The sequence below is a fragment of the Maylandia zebra genome, linkage group LG7 (assembly GCF_041146795.1).
Source record: "Maylandia zebra isolate NMK-2024a linkage group LG7, Mzebra_GT3a, whole genome shotgun sequence".
Lineage (NCBI taxonomy): Eukaryota > Metazoa > Chordata > Actinopteri > Cichliformes > Cichlidae > Maylandia > Maylandia zebra.
This window is the reverse complement of record NC_135173.1, coordinates 46,307,676-46,335,374: the sequence shown is the minus strand read 5'-3', so window position 1 is coordinate 46,335,374 and position 27,699 is coordinate 46,307,676. Positions and strand designations below refer to the sequence as shown.

The following is a 27,699-nucleotide window of genomic DNA, read 5'->3' as shown; positions in this document are numbered from 1 at the left end:
TTATTCTGATCATAGTTATTTTTTTTTAATGAGATGATCCTGTGCATCTGTTGTCATCTTTTGTTTGTATGTCTGCCCTTTTGGCCTTTTGCTAGTGGCAGAAACAGGCTGCCTACTGCTATGGGCCAATTAGCCAAGTAGAGGCATCGCATCAAGGCGTTGGGCACAGTGAGGGGTCAGAGAGTGCAGCGCGTCTCCTTCTGACAAGCACAGCTCCACTCCATGGCCCGCTGGTCAGTATGGGGTAGGGTGATGGCCCTGTCTGGTTTCGGGCACCCAGTGGTGTGACATGTGACAAGTGAATAGGCTTGCCATTTTTGCGATAAAAGGACCAGTCGTTATGTCTGCAAGTGAAGCCAAGCAATGGGGCTTATGTATGCAATGGCTGCTTTAAAACATCATTTAAGTGTTTGTGCATCAGTGAATGCAAGTGCTCGAGTTGTGGGTGGGCATGGAGGCGCGGGAGCATGACACATATTCATATTGACACCTGTCATTGAGGACTTGAAGCATAAAGATGGCAAATACCCATCCTGTGTGAAGTTAATTGGGGTTTGTGTTGTACTGTCTGTGTTTGAACCCCCGCTGTACCTCTTTGGAATGGGTTAGGTTGAACAGCCCACTTGTTCCTTACACCTTTTTCCTCTCTTTTTCTCTCCCGTAAACTCAGAAAGCAATGTATGTGCCGTGCCTTGCTGCACCATAAATTAGTCCTGGGTGGCGGCATGGTGCTTGCTGGGTAATTTGGACAATGGGGCGTTTGACAGCTCACCCATCACAGCTACAACGCCCCAGGGAGCCACTTCTCCTCCAGAGCTTTTCTCTGTCTCCTTGCGCTCTCCTCCCTCAGTGCTGATGGACTGACTCTCTAAGTAGCAGCATCATTCTCCAATCAAGCACCGAAATGACTTTTCATCCATGAGCACATGCGGGAGGGAAAGGGGGGTGGATGGGGAGCATATTGTATCCAATGAGAAGGTAATCGTAACTGCAGGAGACTGAGGAGAAAAAAACATTTAGAAAAAGCAATAGAAAAACAGAGAATGTGACACATAAGGATAGGGGAGCTAAAATAACACCCCAAAATGAAATTAAATATGTAAAATGTTGGTCATGCATTAAGTTAATGGCAACTTTAAGGTTGTAAGACAACAAGTGTGAATGCAAACACATTCTCAAACATTATAAAAGAATAAAGAGGAGAAACATAAATCATCTAAATGGGCTTTAATTGCCAATAGTCGTACTCGTTTATGCATCAAAGCAATTCAACCACTTGCTCACTGAATTGAAACTATTGGTCTTTACACATAAATTTTAATTGTCTTGTTTTTTTCCTTGTTTTTTCCTAGTTACTTTTCAGTGTTCATGTTCCCACTTGTAAAGGGAAAAATCTCATAAGCAGACGTTGGATGAACACTGAATAAACTGCTTTCTTTAGTTTAAAAAGATCGCTCACCTATCTCGTTTGTCGAGGTCTCTGGCTTCTCTCGTGCTTCTTCTCACCTCTTTAGTGTCTCCTATCACGTAACTGAATAATTATTAATTAATAGAATTACATTTGGTTTGAGAAACATAGAGCATATTCTAGTCTTCAATCCATCATTTCATTTCTATTACCAGCTAGTCTGACCAGATTAACTGCTTGACTGGCACACAGTGTGTTTTCAACCACAGGCAGTAATATTTAAAAATGTGTTGATCTAAAAATTTCAATTTAGTCTTCTATTCCATCAAAATATAGTTTTTGGGGCAGTGAAAATGTGTTTAAAAAATGAAATGGTGAACCTTGATAATTATGATGCTTTGACCTAGTCTTTTCTGGCACCATCATGCAACTGGACAGGCAGTGACCAAGGCCTAGCATGACCCTGGCAACCGCCAGCTGCTTCCTGCCAGAGTGCAGCCAGAGAGAACCAAGTGAAGGTCGGGGATAATGATCAGAGAGAACATGTAAACGCCAACAGTGAGAAAGACATGATTGCATGTGCAAAGTCACAAAGACAGAAGTGGGTCTGTCCTCCCAAAAAACAAAACAAACAAAAAAAAAAAAAAAACCACAATCAGCATTTGCTGATTTATTTTTTGCATTTTTTAATATTGTTTTTTTATTCTCCACCTATCTGGCCACTTATAAGTCACAGAGAAAGCTGTGGAAAAGTTTAGGAAGCTGATTATTGTGCAAACTTTACATGTGCATCTCTTTTTCTCCCATTCTTTAATATTCCGGTATTTTTCAGCTGCGTGTTTGTACTTTACCACAGTGGCCGAACTCAGTTTGCGCATTAATTTTTCCAATTACATCACATGCGCCGGTAAAGATAAAACCCATGAATTGGGGTTTGCTATACTGAGCACATTTAATTATTCATTCTGTTTATTTGGTATACGTGAACTCTGCCTCCAGGTCGCTGTGATTTCAGCCTGCAATGACATGACTATGTGCAGTGAACTGATTGAGCTCAATGCTGACTTTTAGGGAATCTCTTGTTGTTGTTTTTCTTTTTCTTTTTTTTCATTTCTCCTCCCCTGCTAGTTTGTGTGATGGTAGGATTCCCTAGAGATGATATATGAGTGTGCTTTGCATGCCTCAGCAGAGAGGCTCCGATAGGACGGGGCGAGGGAGAGGTCACTGGCCCTTAACAGTAATCAATAAATACCTGCCGCAGCCAAGTGTGAGACGGGACCCTGCAGACAATGTGTGTAGACACACGAGTGTATATAAAGCACTCAGCTGGAAAGAGACATCAGAGTGGAAGGAAGCCTGTACTTATTCTGCCCATTTCTCATGGAGCTTCTAAAGGATTTTGCTTTTAAACCAACAGCCATACATATCGATTTTGAGCCAGTGGGATGTATGGGTCTTTACTTAATCCAATACTAACAAGTATTGACTGGGGAAAGTCATTACCATAGATTTATGTTCACTCAATATAATGGGTAGGTGTGCTTAAAGTACATTTATTGGGAGATCTGATTGACAGTCTACTTATCCTGCTTCACTTGACTTGACAGCTGGATGGTTTATTATTCTGCTTGACCACCCAGATGCAAAGCACCTCTTGTCCTTCCCCATAGCGAAGTAGCAAAACACCGCCGAGTAAAACTCCACCCTTTTCCAGCGATCAAGCCAACCAGCTTTTTTCTATATCTGGACGAGGGATGTATACATGAATGACAGGGCTGAGTGAAAAGAAGGTGAAAGGAAGAAGGCAAGAGGGAATGAGAGGAGAGCAAAGTGGACAAATCTGAATAAAACGGGGATGAACAGAGAGGAGGTTTATGTTGGTGTTCATTCTTTTTCATGCTTGACTCACCGCTGATGGAAGGGAAACATTTTCCAACTGATACAGTGCTTTCTTTGGGACAATAAATCAGCTTGAGTACAGATAAAATGGAGACAGCTTATCTTGCACGGTGATGTCACAGCCCAGCATTGAAATGCTGTTATCAGAAGCACTCACATGCAATATATGATATAAGATATACGGTCTTACAAATATTCACACCAGGCATGCGGTGCAGGAAAACGGTTCATTCTATAGTATGTGCAGCAAACATAGTGTACATAATACAGGCTATTTTCTAGATGTATAATGAGAATTTATTTTATGTAAAACTCAAAAGTATCACCTGTATCAGTAAACAACACCTTTCAGTGTATTTTCAGCATTTCAGAAATGGTTTTTGAAAACTGAAGCCCTATCATCTAGTCTAGAAATTTTGTAGTAATATTGTGTTTCAATGTTTTACTTTGAAATCCCATTTACTTCTACTCACTGTAGAAAATCCACACAAATCTCCCTGGTTCCAGATTTGGACATATCCAGAGTGTCTGTTGCGAAGAACTGACTTTGGCTACAGCTGGCACCTAAACACAAAATTTAAAAGAACAAGAGCTTTTACAAGTTTTTGTGACTTCAGTGGCTTAAGAGAGAGAGAGCAGGTCATCCACTGTCAGGTCGGTGGTTCGATCCATGGCTAACTGCCCTTGCCCAAGATATTGGACCCCAACTCATTTCCAGTGCATCCATCAACGTTTGATAGCAGCATTGCAATATAACTGTCAATCCATGACGTGCCTGCAGTGTGTGTGTCTGTGTGCGTGTGTGTCAAAGGGGCAATGGATGAGCAACTGATGTCCATGTAACATGATTTTAAGCCAAAAAATGTTAAAGAAAATATTGGCAATATCAGTATCAACTCGCCAAAATAATAACCAGCAAAGTAAACACTGGCTAATTAAACTGGTCACTCTTGGTTTAGCTGGTTTTGCAATCTGTTTAGCGCTTACTGCATAGAGGTTTCTCCTGTTATGTTGTGCTTCTATTACATTAGAACCATTTGCCATATTGGACCTGATATGGTTCTAAGAATAAAGTCGTAAACTGCTTTCTAGGCCTGTGTAACTGAAGCATTCACTTGATCCTACATTGTTATTGTGATTATCACATGTCCAAAATGGTCAACTTCACGTGGTTAGTGCTCACATGTTTGCAAAATCTCAGTGTTGACCACATTGAAGTTGCGAAATATGATCTCATATTTATTATGAATTTCTTTCTTTCTTCTCTGATGTGGGTTTCCCACTTTTCTGTGCAACTGTGATTTATTTATGCGACACTTCTTTTTTTAGTGTACCTCTTATCTCAGGGACTCTGTCTTAATATATGTTGTTGTGCCAGTGCTATGAGCCTGTTTTGACTATGATTTGTTCATGTCCAAAATGTAAACATCCCTTAATATTGCTGCACTCCCACAGTTACTGGAGTGAACTCAAGCCAAAATAGAGAGTCACTGCCAAGACCTTCTCTTATCTTGCTTCACTCCCACTCACTAATCTCGGATTAATTCGATTAATTCTGATCTGTCTTTCCATTTTCCAGACCAGCGTGCCTTCTACCTAATAAATTCATTGACGATGCAAAATGGCAGTATCCATTCATCCAGTAAACTTATTTTTAAGGGTTTTCTTTTTCTTTAGCAGCTCATTTGTCTTCAAAATTCTTTTTGTTCTTGTGTTGTGAAATTGTTCTAAAATTCAAGTAATATTCAATTTGAGTCTTAAAATATTCACTAATAAGAGTTACAGTATGCATTAGGAAAACTTACCCCAATTACAGAGCAAAATACAATTTGAATAAAAGTGCTGCAAGGACATATTTCATTAAATTTTAAACACTCGATATGAAAGCAATTTCGATTTTTTCTGATTAAAGTCAAGTTACAGAATCGCAGATGCTTCGAAAAGTACATATTGCATATCAAACACTGGAGGCATGCCATATTAATGTTCCTGTTAAAAGGACAGTGACACTAAAAATGTATTTCATAATGCATGTTTGGTCTTTAGAAGCAATATGCAATTTGCCATTACACAACATAACTGTGCATTGTCACGAGCACTCATTATTTTTAATAAGCCAGTGCCTAAACATCTAAACTATTTTATCACCAACTGGAAAAGAAAAAGTCTGAGCTTTTGTTGCCCTCTGCATTGTTTCGGTGAGGGAGCAAAGGTGGAACGTACTGAGATGTTAAGCAGTGATTGACAAAATGCGATACACAGGGATCAGTAATTGGCTATATCATGAAACAGTCGTGATTCAAAAAGTGTATTTAAAGAGATTACGGACAATTTACATCAACACACAAGCATATCGTGTCTATGAACAGGTTAGAGGTGTTAATAAACCTGGCGTATTAACTGGCTAACTTCCAAGTACAATCCATCTATCCATTTTCTTGCACTTCTTCAATTCAGGGTTATAGTGGGTGGATGCCCATCCCAGCTGTCATAAGCAGATGCATCCTGGACAGGTCACTTTCTGGACTAACACAAAAAGACACACAGCCAAAATGACCAATGAATGTCTTTGGAATTGGGGAAGAAGCCCACATAGAAAGACCCCAGACTGGATTTAAACCCAGGATCTTCTTGCTGCAAGGTGACCAGTGCTAATCATCACACCACTATGCAAGCATGAAAACAAATTAGCATCAGTCCACACTGTCAAGTCAGACTAATCCCAACCCAACTAAGTCCTCCCACATTTATGAAAGGAAGAATTTTATCACTTATATATAATTTCAGATTGCTCCCAACACAGGTTGTTGCTTAAATAGACCCTTGTATGTTGCCTTTTAACAAACCTTGCACATCAGAGAAGGCAAGTGTTCCTGATTAATGTTCCTGCAGTTCAGTCTGTTTATTTTCTACTTTTTGTGAACTGAGGTGCATAGTTTGTTTATGCACTCGGCCGACGCTGGATGCGTCCTCTTAATTTCCCTGGTTGCTCATTGTAGACCCGTACATTCGGTCTATGCTAGTTTCCAGCCACTTGCGCCTTACAGCACGGTGCCTCACATTGCTTTCCAGCTTTCACTGGCTGTAGGTGACAAGGAAGAAGCTTTCCAGTCACATTTCAAAGAACGAAAATAACAAATCTGTCCAGGGAAGTGAATGTGAGTATAGGTTTCTTATACGGGAAATGTACGCCACAAACATAAAACTACTAATGCAGGGTGTTGAGGGGGAGCAGAATGATTGGTAAGAGTCAGGGTCTTTCATTTTGTCATGTTTCTTTTTTCCCCATTTCTGGGCTGATTTTTCACTGCAGGGCTAGTTCCATTCACTTGAATTTATTATTTCTTGCACTGAGGAAGCTGATGAAGTCCAATGTCTGTAAGCGAGTTTGTGCGTGCCTTCGCGCACATTAACGCTTGTGCTGGGTGTATGTGTGTGAGGAGATGAGACACGCGTCTCTTTATGTGTAAGGGAGCCACGCTTTCATGGCTGTTTCAGAGCTCGCTGCCTCAGAGTTCGACAGAGCGACGGAGCCAGAAGCGAGAGGGAGAGATGGAGAGATAATAGGAATGGAGGGTGAAAGAAGGCTAACACAGTCTTTAATGAGTTTCCTTGGCTCTCTTTGCCTGTTTCTGGGTCAGGGTCCCCTGGCTGAGGATGTGGGTGGACTGAGGACGATAGAGCAGAAAAGAACAGTGTAAGCCAAGGTCTGCTTGAATAGACTTGTACATTATAGAGTCATCACCTACAGTACATAAAGATGCATGGGAGGAAAGGCCACGCAATGTTTAGCTTATTTCTTGAATTGATAGCGAATGATGGAAGTTAATCAAAACAACTAATGGTCTTGTTGTGGCTCTTTATTGCACGTACACAAACACAAACCCCAAAGGTCAAAGGTCACTTATAGCTTATATTCAATTAGCAGGAGCTTAGAAGTCCATAAAAAACACATCCAAGCTTACTCTTTTTTGATGAAATGCAATCACACACCTACAAAACAGGATGTGCAAATGGTAAATGGACCGGTTCTTATAAGACCTCACCTGCATCATAACAGGACAGAGACAGACCCCTCCTCCGCCTTGCTGAAGGTGGCTTTGGCCATTTTCTGGTTGACTCCTCCTGCCCTTTCATTTCCTAGCAATCAGCTTCAATCTGTGGCAGGTATGGAGGGAGAGATAACATTAGGGAGACATCATGGGGAGATATCTGCTCAGCCAAGACATTATTTAGTGCTCTCAAAGCATCCAAGAGGCAACCTCTGTCAGACAACAAGGCTCCAGCATGTCCACACAGGACAGAGAAATAGGTAGATAGAAGGACATGGAAGAATTACTGATGGGCTGATAAAGTATTTTGTTATCTGAACAGTCTGCCTTCCTGTTTCTGTCCTCCTGTGCTATGTTACTGTCTGTCTGCTGCAACTCTCTTTCAATGACTCAATCCATGTCTGTCTGGCTGAGTTACTTTGAGTGTCTCCCAGTGTTCCTCCCTCTCTCACCTTATGTTTCCCACTGTAACTCTGTCTCTATTACTTTGCCTTCTTTCTTTCGCGCTTGTGAATAATTAATGTCTACCGGTTCGATGGTAATAATAGAACAGATCTGGAGGTGACAAATGGGATGGCCAATAGGCTTCATCCTTCCTTCTTCAAAGAGTTACAAAGTTAGCTGGGCTCATTTGGTGGGCGTGTACACCCATATATTTGTGCCACTTTTTTTTTTTCTTCCCTCCATGTTTGTGTGTGCATGCACATGCAGTTGTGTGTATGTGATTTAAGACAGGGAGATGAAAGGGACTTGTAATTACAGGGAAGCATATCTGTCTACTGCAGAAGTATCCGAGGAATGGCATAAAATGGGCCAGAAGCCTGAGGTCATTAGATCTGGAGCATGTGTGCGTGCTCGCATGCCCGTGTGCGAGAAAGTGACAAAAGCAAAGAGCGTGTGTGCGCGAGAGAAAATGGGAGACACGGATAGATCAGCTTATAATTTCAGTTCCTCGGAGTCGACCTCTGAACTCTGCTTCTCATTATTGGCTCTGCCGTGCTCGCTTCTCAGCAGTAGCTGATTGTGGTTAGACCGAGGAGGCAGTCTTATTGCCGGAGAGGAATCACAGAATTTCCTGCGCTCTAAAATACACTTGTGTAAACATTCCAAAATATCAAATGATAGGGATTTCACTGTGTGCTGTGCACATGGATAATCCCATGCAAAGGCTGTGGTTATAATACTGTCCCACTGTCTCTTGTCTGCTTTCCGCTCTTCCATCCCGTCCTCCCACTTTCTGTCTTGGGATTTTGGCTTCTGTTCTCCACTTCGTCCTCTCTTTCCTTCTAACCATTCTTCGTTTGTTTCTCTCTTCACAGTTGAGGATGACTTCATTGGTCTCGGTGAGCTGCCAGAAACGTTCCCCTCAGACCCCCCAGAGCCGCTGCCCGTGTTTTTAATGGAACCAGAGGAGGCCTACATAGTCAAGAACAAGCCTGTTAACCTGTACTGCAAGGCCACACCTGCCACCCAAATCTACTTCAAGTGCAACAGCGAGTGGGTTCACCAGAAGGAGCACACTGTGGAGGAGAGGGTTGACGAGAACTCTGGTCAGTAGAAAGATCGGCTACGTGCTGACTAGCAACTCTGTTTTAGAAGACATCATGCTGCACAGACCATTAATAAAAATTGTTTTCTTCACAGAAATGCATCCTGACAGCTAAAACATGATTTGGTTTTATATTATCGTTTAAGAAAATCAAAGCAGTTGGTTAAGGTTCGCAGAAGATTGTTGTTCTGATAAAAAGTTGGAAACGTAACCTTGAATCACAATATGATGTTTTCATATTTTCCCAAAAGCAAGTGTATGAGTATGAGTTCTGACAAAAGTGTCTTTACAAACATACGCTCAATGTGAATCTCTGCTTATAAATCTTATTGTCCAGCATATTTAACTGCTGACCTTGCCACTCAGACTGTAGGTGAGGTATCTTTCATTTGGCACCATCATTTCCATCACAATCATACGTTTATGCATTTGAGTGTGTATATTTTGTTTCAGTGCCTGCTCAATAATCCAGATAAGGATATTCCAGAAAGTTTTTCAAACAGTGTTTGTGGAGTGGAGAAAGAGTTTGCCGCTCATTCAACTGACCTCTTCAGTTTCTGCAGGTTTCCTCAACTTCATAAACAACACAGATTAGTGATCCTTTATGTGTCAGGAGTTTTAGCAACAGCTGAGATGCATTTTTTTCTCAAAAACACAATGTTTTTCTGGCTTTCAAACCTGAAAACACCCTACAGTACACCAAAAATTGTTCTGCCCCGAGGATCGGGTCCTCTGGCACAAGAGCAAAACGATGTACGCGATTAAGTGCTGAGGAGATTGCCGTAATTTGGGGATACCAAGCAACTTTTGGCACAACACAGAAGAGCTGCCTTGTTGGGCCTGAACCCCTACAGACCAGATGTCACTCCTTTAGCGATGATGTTGTCACATCCTTGTCGGGGGAGAAAAGGTGGTTTGAGCGGGAAAGTCAAGGAAGCTGCGTATGTGAAAAGAGAACGGCCATCTCTGAACTAAGAAAAGGGTAGATCTTTCAGTGCTGTGATTGCAGTCATTTCCCAATTGTCTGTGAATAGTATTCCTGACTGTGGATCAGTGTTCTTGTCAATTTACATTTTAAACTGAGCTCGTGCCTCGTTGTTAGTCAGTGGTTCCAGTTTCCGTCATTATGCAGCTGAGACTGAAGAGTTCATTTGGGTGAGTGATGAAACGTTTCTTCCACTGAAAACGTTGCGCATAGATGAACAGAATCAACTTTTTGGGATATGTCTGTTTACGTACCTGTTTTGTTGAGCATCAAGAGGAAGTGATGGTAGTGAAGCTCCGGTACGGTTGTTTTTAAGAATTCAGTCCCCAAAGGCACCAGAGCCATTACACACAACAGCCCAGCACTGATTGGCTGCATTCAGCCGCTGTATTGGAAATTGAGTTCGTTCTGTCACCCACAGGTACCAATCACATCGCATTTACCCTTTTCATTCCACTGTTTTGACACACACACACACACACACACACACACACACACACACACACACACACACACACACAGATAGTTTCTCCTTTACTTAAACGTGAATTCACACACATATGCATACACTTTGAACATCGGAAAGCGTGTTTTAACTTTGGCATTTAATATAAAATACCTCTGAAGTTCCATTTTACTGCAATATACAGTATGGGGGAAAAAAATAGCAGTGTTAAAGATGACAGCCAGAGCATATACAAAAGAAGTATTACAGCAGTGGTACAAGATACAAAAGCAGATACACAGACAAAAGGATTCTTGCAGTGAGCACAAACATGAAAGGAGTTATTGGGGAAAAAAACAAGAAAAACAACACGCTTTCCAACCTGAAATACTTTTATTTTGTGACCTAGTGTACTTTAGGTAGAATACACCGATCTGAGCTTGTGTTTCGTAGTTATGATTATGACAAAGAAGAGGGTGAGGTATCAGTGGCTCTTAGCCTTTATGTCAGAAGGTTTTTAGCTAAAAGCATCAACACGGAAAACAACCCACACATCATACACGCACCCACTCTACATAGCCATATCCACAGGCTATTTACTGCAAAGACATTCATTCATTTATGCTCTTGCACCCAGCACAAACACACACAACACCACAAGAGCTCAGTGGATGTGTGTAGCCCTTCTCATCCCACTCCACTGCGCTCTGATTTCCCCAGATTGACAAAAAAGAAGCACCAATAGAATACGGCCAGCATGGTCAATAACACTGACAGTGTAGCCTAAAGAAATCTGATATCTTCCTCTGTACGAGTAAATCTTGAGCCCATTTTCTCTTTTTCTCTCGTCTTACCTCTGTTAAGGTGTTCTGATCATAAAATAAGAGATTGCGAGATCAAAAATGTTTATGAGACAAAGGATAGAAATTCCATTCAACTTTTCTTTTAAATACAATCAATTAAATTGTTAAAACTTAAAATTTTTTACTCTTTACTCCTTGCACTTTTGCACAGTGCTATACATACAGGGGAACACTGTATACATATTTGACTTTTATCCCAAATATACACAAACAAAGGGAAGAGACATAGTGCAAAGGTTTTAAAAGGCACATAGTTAAAAAGATAAAACTAGGTTCTATATAAAAGATTTCACCTTCTTCGATCAGTATTGTAGCATAAACCATACAATAAAAACACAGGGACATCCCAGAAAAAAACTTGGGAAAATGTGATTGATGAGCACATGTCAGGGAAAAGACACAATTTTCCTGTCACTGAACATGCTTTGGAGTACAGGAACATCAGCCTCTAAGAAATGGAAAGAGAATTACACAGCTGTAATTCTGCCAACTAAAAGCTTTCCTCAAAAACACATCTCTCTTTCTCTCTCTCTTTTTTTACTTACAAAAAGGACTTTTCTTCTGTTAAAAAGGCTACAAATCAGCTTTGACTCAATCCTGTGAGGCAGTAAAACATATAAATGTAAATGTTGCGAATACTTTTTAAAGGCACTGAATGACGCAAATGACATTCATTTTAAAATTTAAGATGTTTGCGTCATGAAATCCTACCGGCTGAAAGCACAATGTGTGCGTCATCAGTAGCTGGAATGCAATCAGCAATACAGGACTTGATTCACTGTACACAGCATGAACCAACTTACCTGCTGCCTTACATCACTGGTGCTGAAGTGGCTTCAGGTATATGTAATGTCTAAAGGTTTTTTTATTCCCATGAATCTAAGGTGCTGTAAGCCACAAGTAGCACATGAGCATTAAAAAAAATACACTGCATAAAAACGATTAACACCTCAACAAGTGGCATGATTGTACATGATCTTTTTGTAAGGAGCCGGTGATTACATGCAGAGTAAAGGGGCCATTTGAAGAGTTTCTTTTGATCAGCAGCCAGTTATAAAAGTAAAACAGCATGTGCATTTGCCTGTGCAAAGGAAAAATAGTCCAAAAGAAAAAGGGAACTTATATTTACACAGTTTCCAGAAGGAAGCGTCATTCTGACATGTGGCCATAAACCATTTCAAATTGGTTGGTGCTAGATTGGATCAGCAGGAGGGCTGCTTTGCTGTGATTGGTTATTCAGTTGTCTGCCGTATGTGACGACAGACTCTTCTGACAATCTGGTAGATAAAGGTGCATTAGAAGAAGCGAATTAAAAAGTACTGTCTGAAATGTTTTTATCACTGTGAGCTTCACTTTATGTGCAGGTGTTTCACAAAGAAAGGCAGGTCATTTAGAACCAAAGCCACTGAGAAAACATTCATAATTTTAAAGGTAAGAACAAGGCATTAGCTACCCAGCTTGCATTACTAAAATATCATTGCACATTATGGCTTCAATAAATATATCTGAGTGATGTTCTCCTGATTATGTTAAAACTTTCCTGTGGTATTGTGTAAAATGATCAAACGAGGGATGTCAACTAGGAAATGGTTGAATAAATGCAATACTAGATTGTAATCTACCCACCTTGAATATGAGGTCAAAGGAAATTGGCTCGTGTCCGCATCTACAATCATGTGAAAAGAACATTTTTACAGAACAGAGCATTTTGTGCAGTCCTGTGACAAAGTAAGTGCACCTTTACTGCTTCTATAGGACTTAATTTTGTTTGTTGGGTATAAAAAGAACTAGAAAGGACATGCAAGTAAGCCTGGACAGATACAACACCCAAGCAAAATAACTGGGTATTGAATGCAAAACCTTTTTGAAGATTTTGTAGGTGCTTAACGTGGCCCAAAAACATTGTAGCATTTTTAAAGGCACTTCATAGTCTCTGTGAGTGGAGAGTGCATTGATCTGTGCAAATGAGTAGCAAATTAATTATATGTAGGTGCAGGTAGTGTAACGTACACCGGAGACAGCCTGTCACTTTCTCTGAGATATACGTTAAAAGATCTAACAGATGCACTCTTCATCTCACAAGAATATCAGGGCACTTATGCCTCCCACCTCCTCCATCTCTCCTTCAGTGACCAATGGCGCCTGTTTTTGCTTGACTGGTTTGATCAATAATGTTTCCTGGTGCTAACAATAGGCTGCTAGGCTAGCTCATGTTAAAAACCACATAAATAATGAATCCTCTCAAAATGAAGCCCCTAATTTAGCCAGTTATTAATGGCTTAGGAAGATAGTAGCCCCGCCTCACTGGCCCTGACACAGTTTACACACCTTGATTTTAAATTGAATGGCCGGTTTTATTTTGTTATCATTGTACTGATATAAAGCACACTTAGAAATTCTAGCTGAGCACACATGAAGTCACTGGATGAGGTCAGCGGGCTCGTTTCAGAGCTCTGATTTTTCCATCAGGGTGATTCTTCAGATGTGTTTGAAGTGCAACACAGGAAAGGAAGAGTTTAATCCAGGTTTAGTAATCCCCGTGAAGTCATGAATGACTCTTAAAGGAGACTGATAACCACTGCAGGCATCGTCATCATTTTCGATTCTCTAATGGTATAGAGTATGCTAACAACATCAGGCGGATAATTGATCACTGTAGAGCCCTTTATGTCTGCAGCGCTGACAGAAAAAAAAACAAATGACTGATTCTTGCGCACGTTTTAGACCTTCTGAGAATTATGAGAATCTACTTACTGTTTCCACTATTGATTTTCCCTCTGCTAGACTGGATGTGATGCTCCCACAAAAGCACATCCATCATCACATTCTCAAACTAACAAAACATCCTCTCAGGCGAGCATACTGGCATCAAGTAGCGACGACCAGAGGCGCACTCTTTGGCACTCGCACATATGTGTTGAAAGCCATACACGCCGAAGCAAACGGTGACACAATAGACGTGGCTGTACCCCTGCCTGCTGGCACACTGTGTAAATTTTACATGAGAGGTAAGCTAGTGTGTGGGATGTCACTATGCTTGCTCTGTGCCAGAACAAGGAGGCTGTGTGAATTCACTGAACCTGAAATAAATTGGCATGTTCGTTTTTTAACCATCCAATTTCTTTTGCATTTTCCATTCAACCAGAATGTCACACAGCTACCATGTAAACCAATCAGAGCTGTGCTCTAATAATCTAAGGAAAAAGGTTCAGGATTTACACAGAGATAATGGTTTTTAATGGGCATACCAGCAGAGCAGGATTAGTATTCACTCCTGAGATGCTGTCTCAGGCAGTTATCAGGCAATAATCTCTCACATAATAATTAGTGATAGAAAGTCTGCTGTTACATTAACATGAGTGGCAGAGATGACTGCACATATGTAAAACTAAAGTAACACTGAGCCGGCACAACGTTTGATTTGAGCCAGGAGCCTTGATTCAGATTACTTCTTTCTTTTCTTCTCCGGTTTTCACATCACAAACTAAATTAACAAATTGTTGCAAATTAGCTTATCATCTGAATCAGTTGGCAGTGATTCACGCTGCAAAGAGCTGGATGTCAGTCAGAGATTAGATTACTGATTAAATGCACATTGCGGCACAGATGAGTCAATGATCTATGACACAGTTTTGAGACTGTACATAATAGCGATGCCACATTGACAGCACATGGTGTCTCTTAGGTAAGCTTAGTTAAAAAGATATTTTTAGCATAATGGCTAAGTTAGAAACACCCAGATATACAGTTTAGAGCTCTGGCTGATGTTGGATTTAGATGCCACAGAGCTGTTTTTGGAGATCTGTCAACACAACACAGTTGCATCTAATACAAACCAATGATGATTTGACAGAATGGTCAGTACTACTGTCAGCGGTTGCTATAAGGCACACATACAGTAAGACCTACATAATGATATTTTCTGCTTTATTGGCTTAGCCCAAACACTGTAAGCTTTGTTGCTTTGTGATTTATTTTTTATTTTTTTTGTGGAAATTTCCAAACTTGATTATCTAGAGCAGGGGTGTCGAACATAATGCCCATGGGCCAGAATCGGCCCAGTCAGGCTGTGGAAAAAGTGAAGGAGGGCATACATTTTTTACTGTTTTCATAAGACCTCCCCCACTGGCCATTCGCACTGCACCAAAGTAATAGAGATAAACAGTGACATGACAGGAACATTTTTTTCACCATCTGCTATAGAAATACTTATTTATTTTTTTATATGGGTCTTTGGTTTAAAAAAAAAAAGGTCTGTTTTATTATTACAAAACACTCTGAGCAATGAGATACCAGAAAATATTCAGTTATTTTGTACATTAATTCTCACAATTTAAGTCCAAAGAGTCGTGCTGACAGATTTTTCATTTACTTGAGCAGCATTTCTTCATCTTGTATGAAACCTGAGACGTACTGTTGAAATTGCTCTTCTTTATCTTATAATAAGATACCTCAGAGATTCATTCGGGATGTTGTTAAACTTCTTTACATTGAAAGAAAGGGCAGCTTCACTGGTCCGACCCAAGATGTAAAATGATTTTGACAGCTATGACTTGGAGAATGGTACAGTAGAAAAACAAAAAGTGCAAAATTCAAAACTGGTACCTATCAATACCTACCCTTAAAGTTGCAAATAGGTAATTTATTCATTTAATACAGTAACTCTAACTTTGAAGAAGAAAAAAACTCCCTTACAGTTGTAGTCTTTTGTCAACACAGGCATTAATCATTAATTCCACCACAGCCCACTGTTTAAATTAGCGTGCACTCTGTACAGCCCTTTTAATTTGTGCCCTGTCAAGAGACCCCAGCCACACTATTCTTTTTGAATTAACAGACAATGATAGGGGGTTGTTGCAGACAACCTAATGTTCAACAATAGGATTAAAATGACCCAAAGATTTGAACATTTTTGCAGAAAAAAATAGAAAAAAAGTTTGCACCACTCTTTAAGTGCTGAGTTAAAATAGATTTGTTACCAATTCAACAAACAGTTAGTCATCGTCTCAGCTAACAACAAACCTTTCTACAGGGCAAGGCACTAAAACTCGATGACTAATGACTGGGGGGGAAGCAAATGACAGGCAGTGTTTTGGAACTGATGTCAGGGCCTGAATTTGGTATACAAACAACATGGTGCTGATGGCACAGGCAGCTGCTGATGGTGTAATGGTGCGGGGAATGCATACAAAAAGGCGATTCAAGAACAACTGGCAGCGATTTGATAGTCCCACTTTCACATCATTGCTGACCAGGTACATGAGCATGAGAGTTCCAGGAAAATGACATCAGCTTAATTTCTTTCCAGTAGGATACACAAACCCCTTATCTAAGCCTAATGGGGCAGCACTGTTGGGATGAGGTGGCATGGGATATTCACAGCGTGAAAGTTCTTTTTAAAAAATCTGCACAAATGTTGCAGGACTGCTGGATGTGGATCCATGCAAAATGCGAGATGTTCCAGTGCCCAGCAGCATCCAAATGCAGTTATAGGGACCATCTCCATACATATGGAATACTTTACTTCTATTAGTTACAAGCGTGCTCTCGGTTTAGTTCGGATACTTGTTGAGATTCTCATGATGTCTGCAAAACGCAGTCTGTTGCAAATGCATTTTTTTCTCAACCTAGCCTTTTTGAATGCATCATTGTCCTCTTAAATGTCCCATCCTGTCAGAAAAAATATTATGGATTGAGAAATGAAATAAGCACTGTACTTCAATAAACGTCGGTGTGTCACATAACGCATGCATAGACTGTTCCTAGGTTGCATGTACATAACTCAAATGCTCCAACAAATAGGCATTTACAGACATGCAGAGATGTGCACACGCTATGGTAGCAGCATAATCTGCTCTAGAGGGGCAGCTGTGGGTAGAGGCATTTGTTTTGGGGATGATTTGTTTGTTTGGGCCCTGGCACCCAGATGAGCAGTAATCAGAGGAGTTAGCAAACAGGATTGTGTTAGCCATGACGCTGAGAATCCTCCCCCACAAGGCCCAGACCCAAGCAGCTCAGTGCTCTGGCTCTAGAATCAGGACAGACTGACACAAATATGTGTTGTTTGAGTTTGGTGTGTATGATGTCACATTATTTTAACCATTTCAGCTGTCCATCTGTTTATATTTTCTGGTGTTCAAATTAATGTCATTTTCCTGCACGGTCAATTCTTTGTTTTTTGTTCTCTTTACTGTTTCATGTCTCCGTGATTTAAAAAAAAAATCCTTTATGTTCTTTTTCCCAGGTTTGGTCGTGAGGGAGGCCAGCATAGAGATCACTCGGCAGCAAGTGGAGGAATTGTTTGGGCCAGAGGACTTCTGGTGTCAGTGTGTGGCCTGGAGCTCCGCTGGGACCACCAAGAGCCGCAAAGCTCATGTCCGCATCGCCTGTGAGTATACTCCCCCTCCTTTCATCCCTCTCTTCAGGCCATTATTCACTTATCATCTCTCTCATCTTTGTATTTCTCTCCAAACAAAACCTCTCGGTTGCCAAGAAAACGCATCTCAGCGATGGACTTGTGTATCTTCACAGATTCTGGAGATAGTAGCAGTGAAAAGGAGGTTTTGCTAACATGAGATTCAAGCGTCCCTTTGAACTTGAGTTGGTAAAAAGCCAGTACAGTGGTTTCCTTGCGGGCAGCACAGACCTGAAGAAGAAGCACAGAGGGGGAGAAAAAGAGCTGAAGTGGCGTCTGTGCACTAGGAGAGCTGTGGTGCATGTTTATGACTTCATTTGTGTATGGTCCTCCTTTGTTCTCGGTTTGTCGTCCTGCTGAAAAAGCACCACGCAATTGTTTCTAAATAATGAGAAACATTCTGTACTGGATCTAAAGTTTGGGCTCATTTTTTAACAGTTTTCCCCAAAGGATGTGGCAAAGAAAATCAGAAAAAAAGGGTAATGAAACCCCAGAAGACATGATGCAGAAAGCAAGAGCTGCTTAAGTCTGACTGTGACATCAAGGCAACATTTTTGCAACACAGCTATTACGTGACACAACTACTTACACGTTTTTGTCAAAATTCCACCTGAAGGAAATCCTATTATAGTATCGGCTAGATCATTGCACTTCCACCTCCTGTCAAGTAGTTTCAAGGCACCGTGACTGATGCATCTTTCCCATCTTCACTGTTTCTCTTTAGACTTGTGGCAAACTGGGGAAAAAAAACCCTGCAATACACACTTGGAGAGTGTATTGTAGTTTATGTCAAATATATTGTCAAAACTGGATAAGGATATGACTTGAGCTGTTGATGTTTGGTGGGGAACTGTCAGAATGATTTCATCTTTGCTATACAGTGCATCAGAAAGCACCTCGCAAAGTCAATATCCAGGATTTCACCTGAACCGCTCAATTAAAAGCAACTTAGCAGTGATGGAGCTGTCTCTCCCTATTTTTATTCGATCATCTCCACTTCTTTGTATTACTAACTCTGTATTTGCTCCATATTCTGCACAGTTTGTCTCTGAATTTAGTGCATTCCCCTTTATTTCCAACACCAGTATCTCTTCCTATTACTGCTTCTATTATACTAGCCTGGTGAATCCGAATCACGCCTCTCAGTCTCCCACTGAGTCCACTCCCGCTGCTCCACCTCCTATAATCACCCGTGATGAGCAGCCTGCCAGCACTAACCTATCCCTCAAATCACAATGGACCCCTCTTCCCCTCCCATTAGCTTCTGCTGAATGGATTAGCTCCTCTACTGGGCTTTCTCTCCAGGCAGGCTTCTTGTCAGAGCCAGACTCTATCCCGTTAGGCTAATGGAAACTGGGGTTGTTTTCCTCTCCTCTCCCATCATCTAAACATATACTGTTTAATCAGACGGTGAGTCACATCTAGCGCAGATGAGTTAAGAGGCTGCCGTGTTGAAGAAGGAGCTTTCAGACTTGCTGGAAGTTCGGCTGAAATTATTGTGAGAGCCTGTCAGAGGAAGAGAGAACGTGTGCATTTCTTGTGTGTCCTTCCCTTCATGTGACCTCCACAGAACCGTTTTAATTGGCCTCTATTTTTGGGGTGCAGTTATTGCTTGCCACCGAGGGGTAATGAAAGTATTTTCACAGAAGCAAATTAAATAAATTAATCAAATCAGAAGAAATGGCTTTCAGGACTGGCGGAGGGGAATCATACACAGAGAGAGCAAATTGATTTTCTTGTCTGTTTGTGGACTTTTGGAGCAGGTAAAACCAAAGCAGCATTGCATGTGACTTTCCTCGGGATTAAAACTCTCAGAGTAGGCCTCCTGATATCGGATTGCACCAGTAGCTAATGATTTACTAAGCAAGAAAAGTAATAATTTCTGAAGTCCGCAGTGCTGGTGTAATTTTGCCTGACAAGTAGCCACTTAAGGTAATGGTTGTCATATGTGTATCTTTCTGTGGGCCTGCGAGGCTGGAAGTGTTTGCTTGCTGAGGGGAGAATGGTGTGTCTCCCGCAGGAATGTCTACTCAGCTGCTCCCACACCCTCTATGCCGCAGTACCGCTCAGGGTTACGAGAAGTGAGGAAAGGAGAGACTCCAGCAGGGAGGTGTAATTTAAACCGACATCCAATAAAAATCTATATTGCAAAATAATCGCTCGTATGCTACTTACTGTTTCATCACAGGTACATTTTGATTAGTGAACTACAAAAGCAGCGGGTGTTCAATTTTTAGTTGAATAAGAAGGCTGAGGACTAAAAGTGTGAATATTCCACATAAACACACAAACACTGGCCTTTGCCACTGATAGTAACAGTGTTGCCTGTTAAGCGAATTTATGCTTTTGAATAGTAAATGCATAATTTAACTAAGAAGAGCTATGAAATGAAAGGAAGAAAAAGAATTGGGTTTTGTTCCAAACAAAAAGAGAATAAAATATGTAATAGGAACCCACCGGCCACTTCATTAGGAACAATTTGCTAATAGCAGGTTGGACTTTTTTTTTGCATTCAGAACTGCCTCAGTTCTTCATGGCACAGATTCAACAAGGTGCTGGAAACATTCGTGAGAGATTTTGGTCCATATTGACACATTTGTAGCCCATTCATCGCCTGCATGTACATGATGTGAGATGAGATGTTGTGGCCATGGGAGTTCTTTGTATACAGTGAACTTACTGTCATATTCATGAAACCAGCTGGAGATGATTTGAGTTTTGTTTATGCAAAATTCTGACCCTACCATCTGAATGTCACAGCAGAAATCAAGACTTGTCAGACCAGGCAGCATTTTTCCAATCTTCTGAGCCCATGCGAGCTTTAGCTGCAGTTTCCTATTCTTAGCTGATAGCAGTGGCGCCTCGCGTGGCTGCTTTAGCCCATCTGCTTCAAGGTTTGACATGTCAAACGGTTATTTGAGTTACTTTTCCGTTCCTTTCAACATAAAGCAGTCTAGCCATTCTCCTCTGACACCTGGCATCAGCAAGTCTGGTATTTCAGAAACTGTTGCTCAATAGATATTTTCTCTTTTTTGGGTGTTTTCACTTTATTCAGGATCAGGGGCGGGGGTGCCAAAACACCTCGGACAGGTCGCCCGTCCAATGCAGAGCTTAGACAGAAACCATTCACGCTCACATTCACACCTATGGCCAGCTGTTAGTTAACCTGACACATGCATGTTTTTGGACTGTGGGGGAAGCCAGAGTACCTGGACAGATAATTTAATTTGTTAGATTTGACTGTAGTGCAAATTTTATAAATCATAAAGTTATCAGTGTGTACCTGTCATACCGTGACTTCTAATTATTTTATCGTTAAGGTAGCATCCATCGCTATAGAATAGTTCTGATGTATCTCCTTTCCTTTCCTCCTGCCCACTTTATCTTAAGGAAACCAAACAGCTTGTGTGTCCTTGGATTGAATTGGAAAAACCTCTGTCAAAGAATATACCCCTGCAGTCATTCTTTCTTTTAATTTCATACCAGACTTTTACGGAAATTACTTTCAATTCAGCAGTCACCCTTTCAGCCATTACAATACATTGAAATGTGCTGAATTATAACATATCCCCCTGAAGACACGGGTACTCACGGGTTGAACTGGAACAAGGATACCTCATGAATTTGTTATTTTAAGGATCATTTTTCCAAATAAAAAATGAACCGTAAAATGACTATAGGTATTCTTTAGTGTTTCCAGGTGCTGCATCATCATGTATTCTGTAATAGGAACATGATCTGTCTTCTTCCCTTCGGGGATGCAGACCAGTTCATTCTAAACAGTGAAACATGTCTATTTTAAAATAATGTCTCTAAACCTAATAGCTATTGAATGAAATGAAAGCAAATGAAGAAACAAAAAAAAAAAAATCTGTTGTGATCAGTCTTTGGAGATCTCTCGTTTTATTACAGGTGGTAATGCTCTTTTCATTCTGTATCCATTCATACACCATCTCCCCAGACACTGAAAAGCATTTCTTTACTATGATAGATAAGGAAAGTGTATCCTGTTACACACTGTGCCTAAGAGTCTTGAGAGTCTTTAGAGATTTACACGCAGTTTGCTTTGACTTTTCAAGTGCAAATCCTGCCATACGATCTGTGTCACTTCAGACTGTATGCCCACATCTAAAGTCCATGTGCTATTCTAGGACTATAAAATATAATAAATCTGTGCCTTATGTTGGTACATAATGTCAGTAGCTGTACATTTCTGTATTAGCAGCGTTCTCTGAAGAAGAACAGCTGTATCCTTTTAAAAGATCGAGTCCCTGAATGAAGGTCACTGCAGGATTTGTTTTCATGGACACAGTTAGGTGTGGGTTGAAGAAGAAACTAATATATCTGCTTGCTGTGGACTTTCCATGTGGTCCCTCTGCTTTTAGGGTTCCTTCAGGTACTTCGGCTTCAACAGTCCAATGACATGCAGGTTAGGTTAGCCGGACTTTCTAAATTGGCCATAAGGGTGGATGTCATCATGCAAATCTCTGTGTGTTTGTTAGCTGTGTGATGGACAGGCAACCTCTTCTGTCTCTGCCCCGCTTCTCTGTCCCCAGTGTCACAACTCTGGTTGGTTAAGCATTTAAAAAAATAGAGAAGGGATGGGTGAACTTTTTTTAATGTTAATTAAGAGCCCATGTTGGCTTATCAAAAATAGGATCTTCAGGTCAGCCTTCATTCTATAGCTTGTATAGTTCAGTGCTGCCAACATCAAAAGCTACAGGAAGTTGGTGTAATGCAAAATACAGTTTTATAACTGGGTTTTTTGTTTTTTTTGAAGCGCAATGTAAAACGAATTAAATGTAGTAAGTAACATGTGGCATGTGGTTGTTTTTCTAGAGAAAAGAGCTCTAATGGGTGCAATCATGTCCAAGTCTCTCCTCTGAGCAGCTCATCTCAGTTAGACTTCCTGGTAAAATAAAATACAGTAGATGACATTATTTTTCAATATTTTGATGAAAAATTAACATACATTACAATACATTACATTACATTACATTTCAAAATGCATTTTTGGTAGAATAACCAGTGACATCTGTTAGATTATAAAGCTTGCATTCTCGACATTGGTAAGTTGTCATATTTCCGATTGACTGACAGATGTATAAATATCTACCAACTACTCAAGGCCACCTTTGTGGTACTTCTTGCTGCAGTTTGCTGTGATGGCATGCACGCATGCACACAAACACTCACACTCTCTCTCTCTCTCTCACTCACACACACACACACACACACACACACACACACACACACACACACACACACACACACACACGGATGCACAGACGCACACAAAGAAAGAGACAGCTGGTGATAGAGCCTTTTGGTTTGTTTTACCCTTCAGTCATTCTTGACTGTGCGCGTTTCCTCATCCACATACAGTATAGGTGCCACATTTTGTACATTTGTCTCCTCAGGAAAGGGAACAAAGTTATGTAGAATTGTTGTCTGGAATAAAATATGTTTTTGTGCTTTGCTGAATGAAGTTATTCACCCCCAAACCGAATGTGTCAATAAAAGTGTGTATGACGAGAATTTTGCAATGCTTGTGAAAATGGTATCACTGGGGTTTGGAGGATTGATTGTAGACATGATGCTTCAGTGCCTCTAACGTTGCTAAGTACTACTGTACCTCCTCTCCTCTCCTCGCCCCTTCTCGTCAGTTGATGCCCACTGCTACTGTCTCAGTCTGTGCAGCATGATATATGTCTAATGGGCTTCAGGTTCCAGTGTAGCATGACACCTTCAGTAATCCTAGCCTGTCAGCTCCACTATACCTTCCCTGCACTAATCCATAAGGGCTCTCACGCCAAGAAAATGTTGGTTTTCTGATGGAGCGCAAGTGAGCCCCTTCTCCATATTTTCCATCCATCTATTTCAAGCAATCTGTGTGTGTGTGTGTGTGTGTGTGTGTGTTGAAGATGAGCTTGGAGACATAACACTCACCTATAGTCTGTTTTATATATACTGCTTTTACATAGGCAGGTCTTATTGACAACTTAACCTTTCTTTTCTTTTAATTGTTTTTATAGTTTGTGACATTAACACTGGTCGGCTTTGTGTTTAATCTTAAACATATTTCAGGATATACTGTCGATCTTCCAGTATGATACACTTTCATTTAGCACTAATACACAATGTCTTTTATGTGTTTTTTCAGACTTGAGAAAGACATTTGACCAGGAACCTCTTGGAAAAGAAGTGTCACTTGAACAGGAAGTGTTACTTCAATGTCGCCCACCCGAAGGCATCCCAGCTGCTGAGGTAAGGTCCAAAAGGGTGTTTCATGAAGCCAGTGCACGTTTGTTGTTAGGATAATATGTTTGAACAGGTAAGTACTTTTCAGGGAAATGAAGGCAAAATGCTCTCACCTCAAATCCACCCAACTGACTTCTTTAAAAAGAGGTAATTTTCACTGACTTTTGGGATGGGTTTTTGGAGATATGCCATCATTATTCTTGGCATTATTTTTTAAGTATATAAAATGTTAAAATATCACCTACAATATTGTACTGCATAGTGAGCTCATGCATTTTTTAGCATATATTGTAATTTTGGTAGTGTCAGTCACTGATTCTGTTCTTCTATTCTCTAAATAATTCAGGTAGAAACTGTGTGTTGATTACAGAATTTGCCTCAGTTTTAAACTTGCCTATTTCAGAGGTTTCAAATAAAATAACACTGAATAAATCTGACACGCCACACTGCGCAGATAAGGACATTTTTCACCACTGCCCGGGTTATTAAAGTTCTTTGGGTATTTCCTGAACATCGGCCTGTCACTGCAATTTGGAGGAGAGAAAATTGTAATTATCTGCCGAGGGATAAAAAAAAAAAATACATTCAGTTGTGTGACTTTGCTACCTTAGCTTGGCCAGTATCTCCTCCCTGCCGTTCTTTCTCCCTGCCCGACAGTAGAACCCTATTAGGACTGTATTTGAAAAGGCTCAGTTGAGATTGCAGGACCATAGATACAGGATGAAAGTGTGGTTTGATGGTTTGGTCGGGAGGTGGTTTTTTTTCAGTTGTGAGTTGTAGGGACTGAACTCTGTAAAAGCTTATGAATGACCTGGAAAAGCTGAGTTAAGTGAGTGGAACTGCACAGCATTTATCCCTGCTGAAAGTGCTGACAAGCTCAATGGACGAAAGTTTAGGAGTAGCACTCCGCAGACTCTCCTCATACAAGCCAGGCTTTAGTCAGATAGTTTTCCTGTAACAGCTGTATAGTAATGGTGATTTCTACAGCCTGTCTGAGGTTACTGTAAGCCCTGGATTAGCTCAGTGTAGCGATCAAAGACCTAGCTTGATTACAATCATACCACATCCTTCTGAATTGCTGTGGCAATCCAGATGTACAGTGAAGAGTAAACAGGAGATTCTGTTCGCCTGGAGTAAAGGAGCCGCTGTTGTTTTAGTGTAGATACCATCAATTGAGAAAACAGAGCACTCATACGATGTTTAGCTATTGTAGTAATTGACCTCTTTTAAAAACATTATAGTCTTTTCAGATTTCCCTTCACTTGTATTCAGACTAAAGTCAGTAATTGCTTTCTATTTACTTTTCTTTCCATGATCTACCTGACTTTTCAGTGTGTGTACAGAGGCACACTTCCAGCTCTTTTAACTAGTCCCTCTTACCTCATGGCTGCTAAAAAAGACAACAGTCCCATTTTACTAGATAGTTCCCCCACCCTTTTCTTCTGAACTCAAACTCAGCTGCCTCGGAGGGAAAATGGACAAAACGAATGCTGCTTTTTCATCTGTGTTTGTCAGGCCTCTTCTCACATAAGCTCGCCAGAGAAAAAACCTTGGAAAAAGCAGATGGGCTAAGTCTGTGGTTACATATGAATCTGGAGAAATATGTAGCAGCCGCTGTTGAGAGAAAGATCTGTCATATTTCACCGGCTCAAGACACAAAAAAATATAGAGAGGATGAAGGCAGAAGGAGGAGAGCTGTTAAGGTTTGTCGGGGATTGGATCCACTGAGTTGTTGTCAGGCCTCCAATGAGCTGTCAGCTCACTCTGTGGTTCCTTTGCAGGCCTTTGCCCAGAGAGCAAGAGGCTGGCAGGATGGCAGAGCTGTGGCGGAGCCATAAAAACCCCATACTCTCACAGCACTTTTTTTTTTAAAATCATGTGCCGTGTGGCTTCTCTGTCATAAAAAAGTACAAGTAAGGCATGCACATCTGCTGACTGTCCATGTACTGCATTGTCATATGTTTTAACTTCCACTGACATGTTCCCATGACAGTGTACCAGCAAGGACATTAATTTGCCTGCATACAGAGAACTTGCTGCCAAAAGACTGTTCGTCCGTTCCATGTAATTACCGGTGTGATTCCTGGCTCACCAGCCAAAATTAATTCACATGGACTGCAAAATAGATTCACCACTAATAAATGACAAGGAAGAATCTGAATTCTGTGCTTCCTCTTTTCAGTTGAGTATATATATATATATATATTAAAGAAAATCTAGCATTTCATTCATTATGTATTACAAAATACACTTATCATCTTCTTATTGTCTTGATTTTTAAATAGTTTTTAATCTACTTTCAGTTTCTTCTGTATACATGGCTCTGCATATTTGTTTTATTTAGCAGTTTTTCTTTTACAGTTTGGTTTCATTTTAAATATTTGCATGTTTCAGTTTTGACTGCTCAAAAGTGTTCGGCTTTAGTTTATCTACTTATTTTTTTCAGTGTTAGTTTCTGCTAGTTTCCTTCATCCAATGACTACTGGGATAAGCCACAGCCTCCAAAAAGAGTAGAGAAAGAGCATAGATGGATTTATTTCAGAGGGAAATTTAAGACACACACAGGAGGCATTACAGGATAAACACTTAGATCACACTCACGTAGACACCCCAGTTTCACATAAGATGAAGTAAAGCCACCCAAAGCTGGTTGTGTTAACAGACTAAAACTAACAAAGTGGGACATACATATACAATATACAAACAAGCACTGGTCTACAGATTGGGGTGTTTTCAGTCCCATTACCACAGGTGTGTAAAATCAAGTAACTAGGTAAGCAGTCTTCCTTTTAAAAAATAATGGGTCATTCTATAAAGAGGTCACTGAAGATTTTGCTGTTATGGGATGCTACCATTGCAACAGGTCAGGTTTGGAAATGTCTTACCTGCTAGTGGAAGTGGAAGCATTTAGGAACCACAGTCACAAGATGGAAGACCATTTAAAGTTACAGAGCAGGATTGCCGAGTGTTGAGGAACATAATGCGTGATTCACCAACAGTCTGCTGACTCAATAACTGCTCCAAACCTCCTCTTGCATTAACATCAGCACAAAAACTGTTCACCGGGAGCTTTGTGACATGGGTTTCGATGACCCAGCAGCTTCTCTATGTTTAATGTGTAGATAAAACAGTAACTTTGTCAATGTAGTATATTATTATCTTAAGTGCATAATATTGTTCTTGCTAGATTTTGTTATTTTCTGTGTGTAGTTTTTTTACCGGATAACTTTTACTTAACTGTAATAACCTTGTCTATTGCTACTGTTGACTGGTGTCTAAAAACATTGTTCCACAGGTAGTAACATATTGCTCTGTTGTTTCGCTTTAGAAAAGATTCTGAGCTGTCATTAGAACTGAAAGCACTGATAGTTTGTGTTACTTCAAGGTGAATAGTTTTAGTTAAGCTTTCAAAAAGGCGTTCTGTCGAGATCAGCTATAATGCCAAAAGCGTTTCAGCTGTTTGAAACGGTTAGTTACCAAAGTATTTCAGCGTCCTCCCAACCAAATACATACTTGCACATTCAAAGAAGAAAGAAGCCCACATTTTGCAGAATCAAAGTAAGTCAATCCTAATTAGTTTTGATCTCAGATTACAAAGAACTGCACTGTTTGATGCGAGCTATTATCTATCTCCTGGTTCGTCTTTGTCTTCCCACTTTTTCAGATGATTTACATTATAAGCTGTCATGATGGTTTACCATAGTAATGACATCCTGTGATTCTTTTTAAGTGGTTTTGAGTTTTTCTTGGCTTTCTGCGTGGGCTGTTGCCCTGAAAACTAAACATTATGCTGAATAGCTTGGATTGCTTCTGTGATGATGC

General features: G+C 40.5%; 1 protein-coding gene across 2 annotated transcripts in view; it reads left to right on the top strand.

Annotated features, from left to right (window-relative positions):
* Positions 1-27,699, top strand: part of unc5cb (unc-5 netrin receptor Cb) — a 126,136-nt gene that overhangs the window by 56,046 nt on the left and 42,391 nt on the right. For both annotated transcript variants that reach the window (XM_024803382.2, XM_024803381.2), the window contains exons 2-4: positions 8,679-8,909; positions 17,446-17,589; positions 23,780-23,883. In XM_024803382.2, coding sequence (XP_024659150.1) covers positions 8,679-8,909; positions 17,446-17,589; positions 23,780-23,883 — 479 coding nt within the window. The remainder of the gene's footprint in view (positions 1-8,678; positions 8,910-17,445; positions 17,590-23,779; positions 23,884-27,699) is intronic.